Consider the following 14209-nt stretch of genomic DNA (forward strand, 5'->3'; position numbering starts at 1 on the left):
TCGTTTTTTGTTAAGGTTTTTGAAACCTTCCAAAATCCTCTCCTTTTTTTCAACCTTTCTACAAAGGTTTTCTCAACTCTTTCTCAAGGAGATTCAAGAGGGCTCTTGTTTATAGAAATCAAGAAATATTCTTTGTTCATCAAATCAACCTTGAATTATTTTTTGCCTTGTAAATGGAGTTAGACACTGCCCTTGTGTTGATAAACAAGTGGTAAGACCTCTCCTAAATCAATGTTCACATTAGTGTATGTATTTATGCATCATGATGAAGTGGAAGGTGGAAACAAGAAGCATATTGAGAAGCACATAAATAAGCTATTGAAACATGGGTGGCAGCCTTGTGTTAGTCTATGTGGCAGAGCTGGACTAAGGAAGCTAGCATGATTGGAAGGAGACATGTACGCATGAAGCGTGTCTACCATGAGAAAGGATTGGAGAAGCATGAAGATGCAACCAATGAAGCCAATGTAATGAAGAATGGTACATCCAAATCCAACTTGAAGATTGTCTTTTGCAAGAAGATGGTTTCATCAAAGTGAAGGAGCAACAAGGGTGGTGTACGAAACCACTATGGAAGAGATGATACCAAAGATGTTACTAAGGTTGAGGGGAATTTTGGAAGTTCCTCACTTGATAAGCAACTCTTCTAGTTGAGGAGTGAAGAATGTTTACTAGAATTGGGAATGAACCACATTTCTCTATAGCTCATCACTTTTGTAAAAGCCTAATCTATAAAGGCTACCTACCTTGTCATCTATCATATGGTTGAGAGGGGGTCATTTTGTTCTTGTATGTCCAATGCTCACTTTGCTCCATGTTTGGCATTGTCCCATGGTGGCATTGAGAGGGGGTGTTGAAATATATGATGTACAAGTGATAAAGGGTGAGAGAAAGAGGTAATGTAGGTGTGAACACACCCCAAATAAAGTGGACATGTGGGTAGAAAAGGGATCGAGGGTTGGCCCAACCCTAGTCCTTTTGGTAAATCCTATATAAAGGGCAGGAGGCTTCACTTTTTGTAACACAATCAAGACATTCATAGTGTGAAGGTCAAGCCAACTTTGGAGTGGCTGAAATAGAAGGTAATATAGAAGCTTTCTATACATCTTGTGTTCTTGCTCTCTCTTATATATGTTGCTCTATCTTGCCATCAACTATTGCTTCCGTTGTGCATACTCTCTATTATTTTGACATAATCAAGTTGCCCTATCTAAGACACATGGGGGTACATCAATCCTATATGCTAAGAGACCTAGTACAATATTGTAAGTTTCATTTTCAAAAGTCAAACCATGCTCTAATACTCAATGTGTGAGACCCTACCCCTCAATAACTCTATAAATCTACAAGGGAAGACTACTATGAGGGTAGACTATCCTACTTGAGGCCTCCATGTATCAATATCCTAACGTTTGGCTATCTGGTAGCTTCTCACATAACTAAACAAGAATAGACATTATAGTGGGAAATGAACATTATTCCTCCAAGTAAGTGTCTTCTTCATAATTCCCACAAGTAGGACCCATCAATGGCTCCCCGAGGCTTAACATGATATCCTAACTCCTCGATTATGAAGGTGATCAATTCTACCAAGATCTCCTAATCCTCTAAATCTAAACTAATCCCCATTATTTCCAAATATCTAAGTTAAAAACAGATTGCGGCTTATGTTTGGAAAGCACCTATAATCTCGAGTCCACCTGACCCCACCCACTTTTTAGTGTTTGATCTATATGACTGATCAAATCCATAGACTCAACCTAGCCCCTCCTAATTAGATGGGTCGAGCCTATTGCCTTGCCACTAGGCCTATGGAGCCATAATTAAAATTCCCTTTTATGTTACGAACACAGCTGTATATAAAGTTCACTCAGCCACTCCATAGAAAGAATTTCTTTACTTTAATGAAATGTAAACAAAGCCTTAATTGTCTAATACTACTTAACTCCAAAATAAATGTCTTGAATGTATCATCATAAAAACATTGTAGATCACTGCAAAAACCATCAAAGTATCTCCTTGACTCCATGATCATGATCTTTAGACCAAGAAGGTATGCACTATTGAGCCCAAACACTCTTGGACTACTTTGCTGACTAGAGGAGCCCAACAAGTCTCACATCTGACTCTAACACGTATGAAAAACATCCAAAGGATCCACTTTTAATAGCCATGTCACTCCTAGAAGCATGAACACACTAAGCATTCATGTCACGAGCCACATATGACTAATGTGTATGTCTAAGCCACCAAACCTCCCCTACCCATTACACACGGGAGTCATTTCCTGTCCCTTACACCAATCATGTCAGGAGCGCACCCACATTCAATTAAGATGGGTCAAGGTCTGAGACAATCGTCTTCGTGATGCAACTCATCAATCAGATAACGTTCGTAGCACAAACCTATGTGGTACCTTCATACGCTTCCACAGAAAAGAAAATTCCAAAATGAATACAATGTTAAACAATATAAGACATGATTCAGGCAATTATGCATCACATGTGACCGAGGCTGCAACCCATCACAAGTTCGATGAGACATTCTCTGTAATTACGATTGAAAATCCCCTAGTCGCATAAGCCTGGCAAGGTCTTCTCAATTTCACGGGCTAGTTTAGCCTTTGGATTTGTCCAAGTTTTGTTAATCATAGATTTTTTAGTGTAAGATCTCCAAGAATCTTCATCTATTTAGGATCCCCAACCCCATCTACTTTTTAATCATTCTAGGATCTTTATAAGAATTATTTCCTCTAGTCAAACTACTCTTTTGCTTAATTTCAAGGACTAATCTTTAGTGTAAGGTATACATATATATTTTATGACTTCATTCCTCAATTTTTAAATCATTCTAGGATCTTTATAAGAAATTTTTCCTCTAATCAAACTACTCTTTAACCCTCTTGCTCAATTTTAAGGGCTAATCCTTAGTCTAAGGTATACACATATTTCTCATGACTTCATTTCTCAATTTCTAGAATAAAGATCTACGTAAAGTTCTAAGCTCATTATTTTATCCTAAGTTTGAGGATAGAGTTACATGCTCTAAAATCTACTACGAAGAAGTAGCTCAAAGGTAGGCAAACTCCTGTGTAATCCCATGACCCCAATTACATGTTTAGAGGGAGGGATGTGTACGACTCCACTGCGGTTCCATTCCTAGGGAGTGATGTGTTGATTTCTTGTTGGTCTGATTGTTATAAATTTCAAATTAGCAAGGGCCAATCCTCGAGACGCCGAGAGTACTAGGCCGTGATGAAAAGAGAGGTCTAAAGTACCTGAGCTGATGTGTGGACCTAAAGGAACTTGTCCTGAGCATTTTGTTGTGCATAAAATGATGGTAATGAGGATGATTATGTGGAAGATGAGCATGATGATGAATATGCTATTAAGTTTATGCTATAAATATTTCTTATTAAAATAAAAGTAATTAAAGAAAGGCATTGTTTTAAAGAGGAGTATGTGCATACTTGTTTTCGAAAGATATGGGTGTCTGAAGGAAAAAGAGAGGGTGGTGGGTGGGTGGGTGAGTATCTACAACCGGATCCATAGCTTGAGTGGCTAGGTGGACGGTTAGATGGGGCTAGGATCAACCGATGGATTTGGGAACATTAGGAAAGGAAAAATATGGGAAGCCCAGTGGGACTGAGTTTCGAGATTGAGCTACGTGTAAGTTAAAATCTTGAGAAACTTTAGAAGAATCCCCTGCATTTACCAATGGAAGGATTTTCTAGTTGAGCCTCCAAGAGCCGCTGAGATAGCCTTCCACTATACATTTAGATTGAAAGGATTGTTGAAATTTGAGCATAATGATGAGCTATGGTGGATCAAAAACTAGAATCAACATAATTAACAAAGTGATTAGCAAGTGATTAAGACGTAATTAGTGAATAATTAGCAAATAGATTAATGTAGGCATGGATACTCAAAAACCAGCAAATTCTCATTAGGGCTATGCCTCAATTTATAGAGTTTACATCAAGCATCAAATCCCATTGATTTCTCCATGATTCACTCCCTGAATATCTCCACCTTTTGCCTGATTCTCTCCACCTCTTCTCTTTTCCCTGAATATCTCCCAGAATATCTCCACACTCCTAAATTCCCTCATGCTACCCATCATTCTCTCCCAGTAGATTCTTCTAACCTTTTGACAGGTTCTTTCACAATTACATCTCCTCTTTTACAGCCTCTATCCAAGAGCTTGTTCCCACACACACCCTATTCACTTGTATATTTCAACACCTCCCCTCAAGTGAATAATCCTAGCACACCTAGACCCTGTATCAAGTTTCCCTCTTACTTGATAGCCCGCGACCAGTGCCTCAAGTCCCTAAACTCCATAGTCCTTGACACTCTCTCTCTCTATGTGTCCAAGGCTACTATAAGTGCCCACGACCTTGACTAAAGTGCTCACACATACATCTACCACGTAGCCTACATCATCGGTGGCTCAGAGGTGGTTTTCTTTATTGGGGCAGGTTACATTGGGTTCTGGGGTCTCTCTCTCTCTCTCTCTCTCAGAAATTTTCACATGGCTCCTCACTCTTTGGAGCCTCACATCTTCTCTTGTCTTCAGTCTTCTGTGGCAGCTTCTCTTCTCGTGTCCATGTCTTCCTTCAGATCTTCTTCTCGGTGTGGATCCTCTTCTTGGAAAGAGATATTCTTCTTCTTTCATGGCTGGGGCCATGAGCTCGTCCGTCAGGTCATTTTGCTCCATGTGAGCAACATGTTTCAATGTTTTGCTGACAGTTCCTTTGGGTTTTTGATGTTTATATTTTGTCATTATGCAATGCAAATCCAAAATTATGCGGGAGGTCTTACCTCTTGCCTTATTCTGGACAAGGGCAGTGTCTGTTCCCATTTTTACACTGATGCAATGTGCCAAATACATAATGCGTATAGCATTCATTCTCATGTACATTCCAAATGCAACTCTGGCTGTGAATAATCTTTAATTTGAGTGAGATTTACAGGCATTAACCAAGGGTTAAATACAAAATGATGATTTTCACAAATTTATCAGCACAATTTTTACATTAAATCAAGGGTAACCAATTTGTACGGGATGGTTGGAGTATCAAACCAACTCCAATTTGTAATCTGAAGTTATAGGGATCTGTATCAGATACCTAATGGTTAATTCGAACCCTCAATTGCACCAAAAGTACAGTGATTAGCACTGATTAATCACTGATTAGCAAATTAATGCTCTGTTTTGTGTGCAGAAAACAGAGTATGCGGGGAGTCCAGATCTGGTGCCTTCCACTTCAAATGAGCTCAAATGCTTTCAAAGGCATCAATAGCAATGAGTCTAGTAGAGGATTAAGCCAAGAAACACAAGATTTGACCAAATAATGAAAGCTTAATCTCTGTTTTACCAAAGTCACCTGCAGATTTGATAAAGAGCTTTGATCTCAATGTAGACTTAATGAAATTGAATTCTGTCTTCACCAGCTTGTAGAGCATGCTTAATTACCCCTTGGGCTAAGAGGAATTAGAAACATTTGAACTGAGCTTGAAGAAATCTCCATTCTGCTTCAGAAAAACGGCGCCCATTCATCTGCGAAAATCAGCGCTGATTCGTGGCGGTTTGCTGCGTTTTTTGCATAGGCTTGAAGCCAAGGATGTTAGCTAGCTAGTGGTAAAAGCTTTTTCCCTAATTTGATGTGTGCAAGATGCTAGAGCTCCTCCACTGGCTGGGGGTGAAGGGGAAGGTGAAAAACTCACTAAAAATTGATTTTTTTTGCTAATTACCTACTAATCCTAATTAATTAACTAATGGGCTCATAAACCTGGTTGATTCTAGGCATGGCTCTGATACCATGTTGAAATTTGAGCATAATGATGAGCTATGGTGGATCAAACACTAGAATCAACATAATTAACAAAGTGATTAGCAAGTGATTAAGACGTAATTAGTGAATAATTAGCAAATAGATTAATGTAGGCATGGATACTCAAAAACCAGCAAATTCTCATTAGGGCTATGCCTCAATTTATAGAGTTTACATCAACCATCAAATCCCATTGATTTCTCCATGATTCACTCCCTGAATATCTCCACTTTTTGCCTGATTCTCTCCACCTCTTCTCTTTTCCCTGAATATCTCCCAGAATATCTCCGCACTCCTAAATTCCCTCATGCTACCCATTATTCTCTCCTAGTAGATTCTTCTAACCTTTTCACAGGTTCTTTCACAATTACATCTCCTCTTTTACAGCCTCTATCCAAGAGCTTGTTCCCACACACACCCTATTCACTTGTATATTTCAACAAGGATGAGGCAGAGGTCTTACATCCACCACGAGATCAATGATAACTTGATTGTAGCCTACGAATCTATCTAAGAAGCTGAAAGCTTTCTTTCTTGTGACCCTCTCCAACACGTGTTTTTCGTATGATGACAACGAATAGTGGTCATTAGCACCATTAACGTCTTTGAAGTTGGCACACACTCTGAATTTCCTATATGTTCATAATTGGTGTTATCAATATACTCAATTTTGTAAGCAAATGTTGCATAAATGAGCTTTTGAATCTCATCTTTGACCATATGTTCATGGAGTATAATCTTTGTTTGTAAAACCTTCTATGATAGGGATAGTGTGTTTTACAACTCCAAGAGGGTTTCCTTTCCATGATAGAGGGATAGTGTGTTTTACCACTTCAAGAGCGATTCCGTTCATGTCTGTGTATTTCCACGCATATCTTGGAACTTTCTTAGCAATACTCAAAACCATCCTTCCTCAAATTATTGCATCAAAGCACATCCTATGACTGCATTCAAAGCATCCATGAACACATGGAAAGGCTTAGACCAATCCAACATATGAAGAATTGGGGCCACCATTAACATAAGCTTTAATTGTTCAAAGGCTTTTGTCACATTCCATTGTCCATACAAATACCATATTCTATTTCATAAGAGCATGAAGTGGATGCACCACATCAGCCAGGTACCAAAGAAACTGGCTATGATAACGGATTTATCCAAGGAACCGGCAAAGTTGTTTTGCATTGCTTGGGTTACTTAATGATCTAATGACCTCCACTTTCTATGGATCTAATGCGAGGCCATCTTTTGACACCAAATGTCTGAGAAGAATTTTGACACAATATGTTAGATAATAATTTTTTTCTAATAATAAATGGCCATGCCTTTTCAAAGTTACTTTTTTAAAATTGAAGTCTTGTCAACTCTCTTTGGCATATTCAACACCTTCAAATAGAAGAGATGATGGCATCTAGAATTATCAACCTTTGATAAATCTTTTTTTCATTCAAAATTTTATTTGATCACATAGACATTTGAACAGTGCTTTTGTAAAAAGAATTATAGACAATTGTTAGCATAGTTGAGGGGCGCCAATGGGCCATCAAGTCATCATCTCCTTTTATGTGGTGGATAGGTCTGATTATCCCAACATTAATATCATTAGGCAATGCACCATTCTGAGCTGAAAAGTTTTAGATCGTCATTACTCCTCTACTAACAAATTTGTAAAATTCCATAGGCAGCCCTTTGATACCATCCTCAAATATTTGAGAAAAATAGTGTTCCTTTGTGTTTAAGAGCATTGCTCACATTAGCTAGTTCAGTATGAGCAGAGGAATCCCCTTGGTTTTGGCTCTCTCTTCTAGAGCAAACAAGAACTTATATTTAGCTTCCCTTCTTTTGTTCCCCATTTCTTGAACCTGCTTTCTAGTAGATATGAGAATTTGTTTGGTATGTTCAACAACGCAGTTCTAGCTATAAACTAGGTAGGTGTCTATGCTGAAATACTTATCCCGAGTAGGGGTTATGGCTAGTTGCACAAAGAGGATTTGTAAAAATGTTGGATCTATGTGGAACTAGGAAGAACAGACCTTGTTGCTTGCTCTGTCCTAAGCTTTGGAACTAGTCCATATGACTTTCAACCATATTAAAGTCACCCGAATAGAAGTCCCAAAATCAAGGTGGGAATTGAGAGGCCCACAAGCGTAGACATATGTGGGAGACAAAAGACCCACACGAGGGAATCAAGAGAGCCAGAGATCCATCTATCTTCTGGATCTTCAAGGAGACTTCGATATGAGTCTTTTTACCTAGGATGGATTCCTAGAAATTCCACCTTTGTGTAATCGTTTCTAATAATGATGAGTCTTTGAGATAAGACATCTCCATCGATTTTGACTTTCTGAAGGACAACAACAAGAGCAACATTCTTTTGGAAAAGCGACTTGGTCTTGGTAAGGACCTCAGGTCTTAGAAAATAGGTGAGTTTTTGGGTGTTGTAAGACAACATGGTAATGGATTTAATAACTTGGGTTTATGAAGCTTCCTAGGTTTAGCCTTCCTTTAGCAACAGCCGGGGGAGGAGAGTTTCTCCCAACCTTCGAAAATCTTTTTTTAAGATGGGCTAGATCATCTAATCCATTATTTTGTTGTGGAAGATCATGTTCAAGCGTGTATCTTAGATTATTAAAGGAGAATATAAAAGTTCATACTACATATTAAAGGAGATTAAGAGTGTAACTTAGATTAAGGAAACTTATATTGCCTATAAATCTCTTCTTGTGCTGATATGACCATATAGATATGACATCACTATGGCATCTTGCTCTCGCCAACATCTGTTTGGTCAAGTCAAATGAATAAATTTATGCTATTGGTTATTACAACGTTTATCATTGTGCTAAAAATAAGATCTCAAAATTTAGTGGATTTTTTTTGAAACGATATAATTATATATATATATATATATTAACAAAAGTCTCTAAAAGCCACAAAACTGGCTTTTTTTCTACAAGACTAATGTTAATCGTATATAATTATTAACTTCATATGCTATTTCATGTCTTCATATTTCATGGGTATTTTCTTCAAGTGGTAGGACGAAGGCAAAATTGCATGGAGTGTTAGGCTCATTCACTATTCTCAGCAGCTTTGCATGGCTGGTGGCTTCAGGAAAGATTTGCTGATTCTCTGGCTTTCGTTGGGAGAGCAACCTTTTAAGCAAAGTAGTCTATTCTCAGCTTGGTTTCCTGCCCAGCATTCAAGTTGATGTTGAGCAGACTGAATTTTCAGCAAGCTTGGTATTTAGCTTGATTTTGGGAGGCCCAGACAATTTTCATCAAGTGATATAGTTTTCACATTGTGTGTATCCAAGCACAAAGCTTGAACATGTTTGATATGGAAATCATCGACGGAGCTGATTTGCATGAAAGAACAAATGCTTAGATATACTCTCCTGCTGGTCCATGTTTGCCATTACTGCTAGACAAGAAAATGGCCATTTGTAAGCCACCTTCTGTAAAGGTGCAGAGAGGGAAAAGACCGGTTGCTGTGGGGAGGACACATAAACAAAGATTACTTTATTTCAGGTAACCTAGGTGGGGAACAAGAGCCGTGCCTGACATCTTCTTCTATGTTGAAATAGCAATCAAGTATGGATAGATGCTCTAATGCATCAAAATTGGCTCTAAAGCCCAAAAATGCACTACCCATACGGGCACAACCATTCGAGGGCCATTTACACCCGTCCTCGCTCTCCAAATCACAGGTATCTCCACACGTTCTTCTGAATAAATCTGCAGACAAATCAGCATCGTTCGCAACAGAGACAGACACTGCAAGGTCTTCTAGGTTTGCCCTAGACAAGGCAGCATCCATGACACTAGACTTTTCCTCCTTTCTGCTGGAGACCATGTTTGGTCCACCAGGTTCATCATCATCAGAGGAGCTTACATGAAGGACCATATCAGGATCTGAAAAGCGGACTTTACATCCAATTGCTTGCAAGGCGCGCTTGATAGCAACATTCTCCTTTTGAAGACGTGTTGATGATGCAACCGCAGCCATGGATGCCTCTTTCTCTACACGCAATTCTTCACTCATCCGCTTCAGCCTTGAAGTCAATTCCCGGACCTTGCTTTCGGCTCTCTCCTTCGCCTTCACATCAACAAGCAGAAAAAAGAAGTTTTCCGTTACCCCCAAGTCACTGGCCACTGCCACCTCCTGAGCAGCAGAATTCCCACCGCCACATCATCCATAAAATTGGAATACAGCCAAATCCTTTGTTTATTAGACGATGGATTCATAATGCATGATGTTGCAAACCACAGAAGAGATGAAAAAGAACCTTTTTTATCCCAGAAAAGGACCGCACCAAAATGCGGCACTGATTTTCCTGCTCGCCACCCTGCACCCAACTGCTAGAGAAGCTTCCTTCTGCACTAGCCTCAGATGGACAGGCCCATCGCAAAAAAAAGTTGGGCCAAAGCATCGGAGCAAGAGCTGCAGCAGGAGGAAGCAAAGCTCCATCTTGATGTTCCCGGTCATAGAAAATGTTGAAGTGCTCATGCTCCCTTCCTTTTGAAGAACGCTGCTTTTCTAGATACACCCACATGCAGCCACAAGAATCTGCAATCCCAGCTTGAAACCTCTCCTTCTCACTGAAACACCATAAAGAGTTCATAGAATAAGCAGAAAAGGAGCTGACTGAAACTCACTAAAGCATATCAACCAGCAGTAGCATTTGATGCATGTGAGATTCTACACACTGGGAAAATACACACACATGCATGCACATGCATGCACATGCATACACATACACGTAACACTTGGTAAATTACCTGTTACACAGGAAATTGCCAAACCGGCATGACAGTACACAGTCCAACACCTCCACAAGAAACACCTGCAAACAGGCCATTGTGAGCATGTTCTCAAACTTACTATGTACTATCATTATGAAGAACACACTATTTTGGACACTCCAATAAACAGTGTGAAATATTACCGAAGAGAACTCAAATGCACGTGGATACAACCGCAATAATTGTGCCACACAGTCTACCCACTGTAATAGAAAATAAGTGCCATAAATCTCCCACATTTCAACATACAATGAATACACACTAATATGCTGCAGTTTACATGACAAACTTCAAATAACACCTGCAAAAATATCGGGGAGTAATTGTTTGAAGCTGCTGCTGGGGTGTGACTAGCCAAGGAAGAGGTAAATGAAGGGCCTTGCGTAACTCGCACTGGTGATGTCGCACCCAAGTTTCCAGAACTCTGTCGTAGACTTTCTGATGAGAGAAGATTGATGTTGTTGTATGTAGGCATGCCCAATCGATCCGCAAATGGATGCCCAAAGGCAAGCCAGTCTTTTTCAATCAGTGCCTACAAAACACTAAAACCATTAGATGTTACAGATACTACTGAAGCAAAGCCTTTGCAGCTAAGGAAGACATTATACAAGGAACTAAAAAACATACCCAAGCCATGTCCGACCATTCTTTCTTTTAAAAAATGTGGTCACATAAGATAGGGTACTACTGTCAAGCATGTCTCTATGCACAAGGAAAGCATGGTATGCAAGATTACCCACATATTATACATATGGTCCCCTATTGTATATTGCTGAGATTAAGTAGGCATAAACATGTGTGCACAAAACATTTGCCTTGCAAAGGTTTACTCTAAGGTCTTTGTCTTGGCATATGACATCTGAATGTTGTTGTGCAACCCTTTAAAAAAAGAAAGTTTGTCCCCACCAGTGTAGAGCCAATTCCTCCAAAAAAAAGAAGCAAAATTAGGCACTTCATTTACGTAGAGTCCAAAGAATGTAGAAAAGAGTGGGCATTCCTCTTATATATACCTAGCTTGACATCATTGCTTAGGTCATGGGAGAGCTCTTGGTGAGCCTATATAAACATGTACTTCTATTGATTGATAATAAGAACTTTGTGATTGCTTTTTGGAATACTTGTGTCAAGCTCATCCCTATGCTTGTCTCATGAGTCTTCACTTAAGCATGTGTAGAGTGATCAACATCTTGATGAAGTTCGTTCTTGGTGATTAGCAGTGTTCATAGTCACCAAAAAATGTGTTTTGGTCTGGCGAAACTTGCGAAACGTTTTGTGACAAAACGTTTCTACAAAACCTCAAAACCTTGCACAAAACGTTTTGTTCACTTTTAAAAAGTCAATTTTTTTTCGTTTATATATATATTTCCAAAACCTGCGGTTTTGTAGGCGAAGGACGAAACCTTTCGAAAAAAAACCTTCAAAACTCGAAACGTTTCAAAACTCAGAAACATTTCTGGTGACTATGATTGTGTTGCTTACTCATAGAGTGTGGTTCTTTCTTATGTTTGATTCAAGCTCCTTGAGAGCTTAGTGCATCTAAATTTTAAGTTAATGCTTCTTGCACAGCATTTCTCTTCTGCCTGTTTTTCATGCTTCAGCAGCTCCAGGTTAATTTTGTGCTCTTCATCGGCAACTCATCCACCGTTTCTGGCATTTTCTTTACCAAAGGACTCCATGGCAGCCACTCTTTCCACCCCAGACGAGGCCTCCCTCAACCCTCCTTTTTTGAAAGCAAACCTCGTGCTCCTTGCCAGCTTGGTGGCTTCACTACAAGCCACAACTTTGATCAGCATGTTCATCAGTACCATGCCTGCCAGAGGCCAGATTCGCGACCTCCACCTCGTTGGCAAGCAGGGGCGTATCATGGATATCCAGCTCCTCGGCAACAGGTACATCCGGATTTGAGTTCGACCCCTGAGTTTTTTGAGAAAAAGAAGATGCTTTTTATCATGCTATCTTGTGAAGTTGTGGTGTGCCTGAATGCTAGAGATTGGTTATGAAACCTAGTGTAGCCAGGTACACGAACACAGAAAGCACAGATTGTCGGCATGTGAGAAAGCCTGGTTGCTATTTTTGGAGCCAAAAAATGTGAGTATGGGGCACCGGTGGAAAGTTGCTTTATTGTTACAACTGGAGTATTTCTATAGCAGTCTTGGGCTATACTTCGGAGAGCTCATTGACGAAGTGTGTGTGTGTGAAATTGGCCCGCCAAAAAACTGAGGCGCGCCCATTTCTCCTTGCTAGTTTGTCAACCTATGCACGCTTTTATCTTAATACTGAGGGGTTGCAGCTAGCCTATCTCTCATCGCCAGTACTTGCTTTTGCTTCAGTAGTCTCTCCAAATTCTTACGGATTGGATACATACTTGCCAAGCACACACTTTAAGCTTTTGAGAGCTTGGTTTTGAGTCGATTCTAAGGCAGATCCACATGGATACTCTAGAAAATTAGCAATCTCAAGCACAAGAATAGGAGGTTCCTCGGGGATCTCAATAGCCCTACTCTATAGTTTATCAAATGCAAGGGGGTGAGCCATCTAGTGAGCCTTCGGTCAGAGTTTTGGTGTCTGACATCTCCTCCCTTCCTAAGGTCATTCAGCTACCTAGGATAGGGGGGGGATGGATTGATAAGAGAGTGGAGTTCTCGGGGCTCCCGAACCAGTGCTTCATTTGCAGGCAGGTCGGGCATCTGGCCAAAGCCTGCCCTCACAGGAGACCCCGACCCTCACCACAGCAGCAGGCTACTGGTGGCCCGCCCACGGATGCGGCTCGGCAGGCTACCTCCGGGACACCTGCTCAGGCCACAGAGACCTCGGAGTGGCAGCCTGGACGGGGGCGCCGCCGAGGGAGACAGCCACAGTAGCACGCCCAAAGACCGCTGTAGCAGCAGCCACAGTCTCAGCCTCACTGGGTTCCCATGAGGAACAGCTTTGCTCCCCTCCAGAAGGAGACCCCTACGGCGACTGAGGACCAGGAGATGCCAGCACCCCCTCCTTCACCCCTCCCACCGCCTCGCCTCCACCTTCGCCTCCTCCCGCCCCCGCTCCGGTTTCGGCAGCGGCTCCCTCTCCACCCCCCTCGCCCCCCCCCCCTCCTCCCCCCTCGCCCGCCTCACCTCCCCGGGAGGCCCTGGCAGTTCCCTGGCGTTCACCTGCAGTCCGGAGGGCGCTGAGCACCGACCTCGCTCGACCACCTCAAAGGAGACCTACCATGCCGATTCGGGCTTCACGGATATCATCTATCCGCAGTCGGCTGAGTCGCCTCGGCATTAGACAGCGCTCGGAGGCTTTTGATTACGCCTTCACACGGCTTTTTGGAGCAGAGGGCCCCCATGAGCCAGCACCCATCCGAGTTCATGTAGTGATACCTCCGGCCCGCGGGGAGGAGGCACTTGATTCAGCGGTGGCCTTCTCGTTCCCTCTATGTGGCCCTTGCAACCGGGAGTGGACTCTAGAGCTCGCTCTTAGCACTTTGAAGACTCAGGCAGTTGAGTTTTCTCATCATGTGAGCGATCAGGAGGTGACAGATGTGATAGGCCGACTATGGGAGTTGGCTCATTTTTTCTTGGAT

At 41.3% G+C, this 14209-nt stretch overlaps 1 protein-coding gene across 1 annotated transcript in view; it reads right to left on the reverse strand.

The window, feature by feature from the left end:
- Positions 1–9108: 9108 nt before the first annotated feature.
- Positions 9109–14209, reverse strand: part of LOC147616361 (phosphatidylinositol-3-phosphatase myotubularin-1-like) — an 89445-nt gene continuing 84344 nt past the window's right edge. The window contains exons 15-19 of the mRNA XM_086777417.1: positions 10943–11173; positions 10785–10844; positions 10618–10682; positions 10125–10437; positions 9109–9934 (exon numbers count right to left, since the gene is read on the reverse strand). Coding sequence (XP_086633543.1) covers positions 9353–9934; positions 10125–10437; positions 10618–10682; positions 10785–10844; positions 10943–11173 — 1251 coding nt within the window. The 3' untranslated portion in view covers positions 9109–9352. The remainder of the gene's footprint in view (positions 9935–10124; positions 10438–10617; positions 10683–10784; positions 10845–10942; positions 11174–14209) is intronic.

This window comes from Cibotium barometz, chromosome 38 (assembly GCF_041138505.1).
Source record: "Cibotium barometz isolate CiBa-2024 chromosome 38, ASM4113850v1, whole genome shotgun sequence".
Taxonomy (NCBI): Eukaryota; Viridiplantae; Streptophyta; class Polypodiopsida; order Cyatheales; family Cibotiaceae; genus Cibotium; species Cibotium barometz.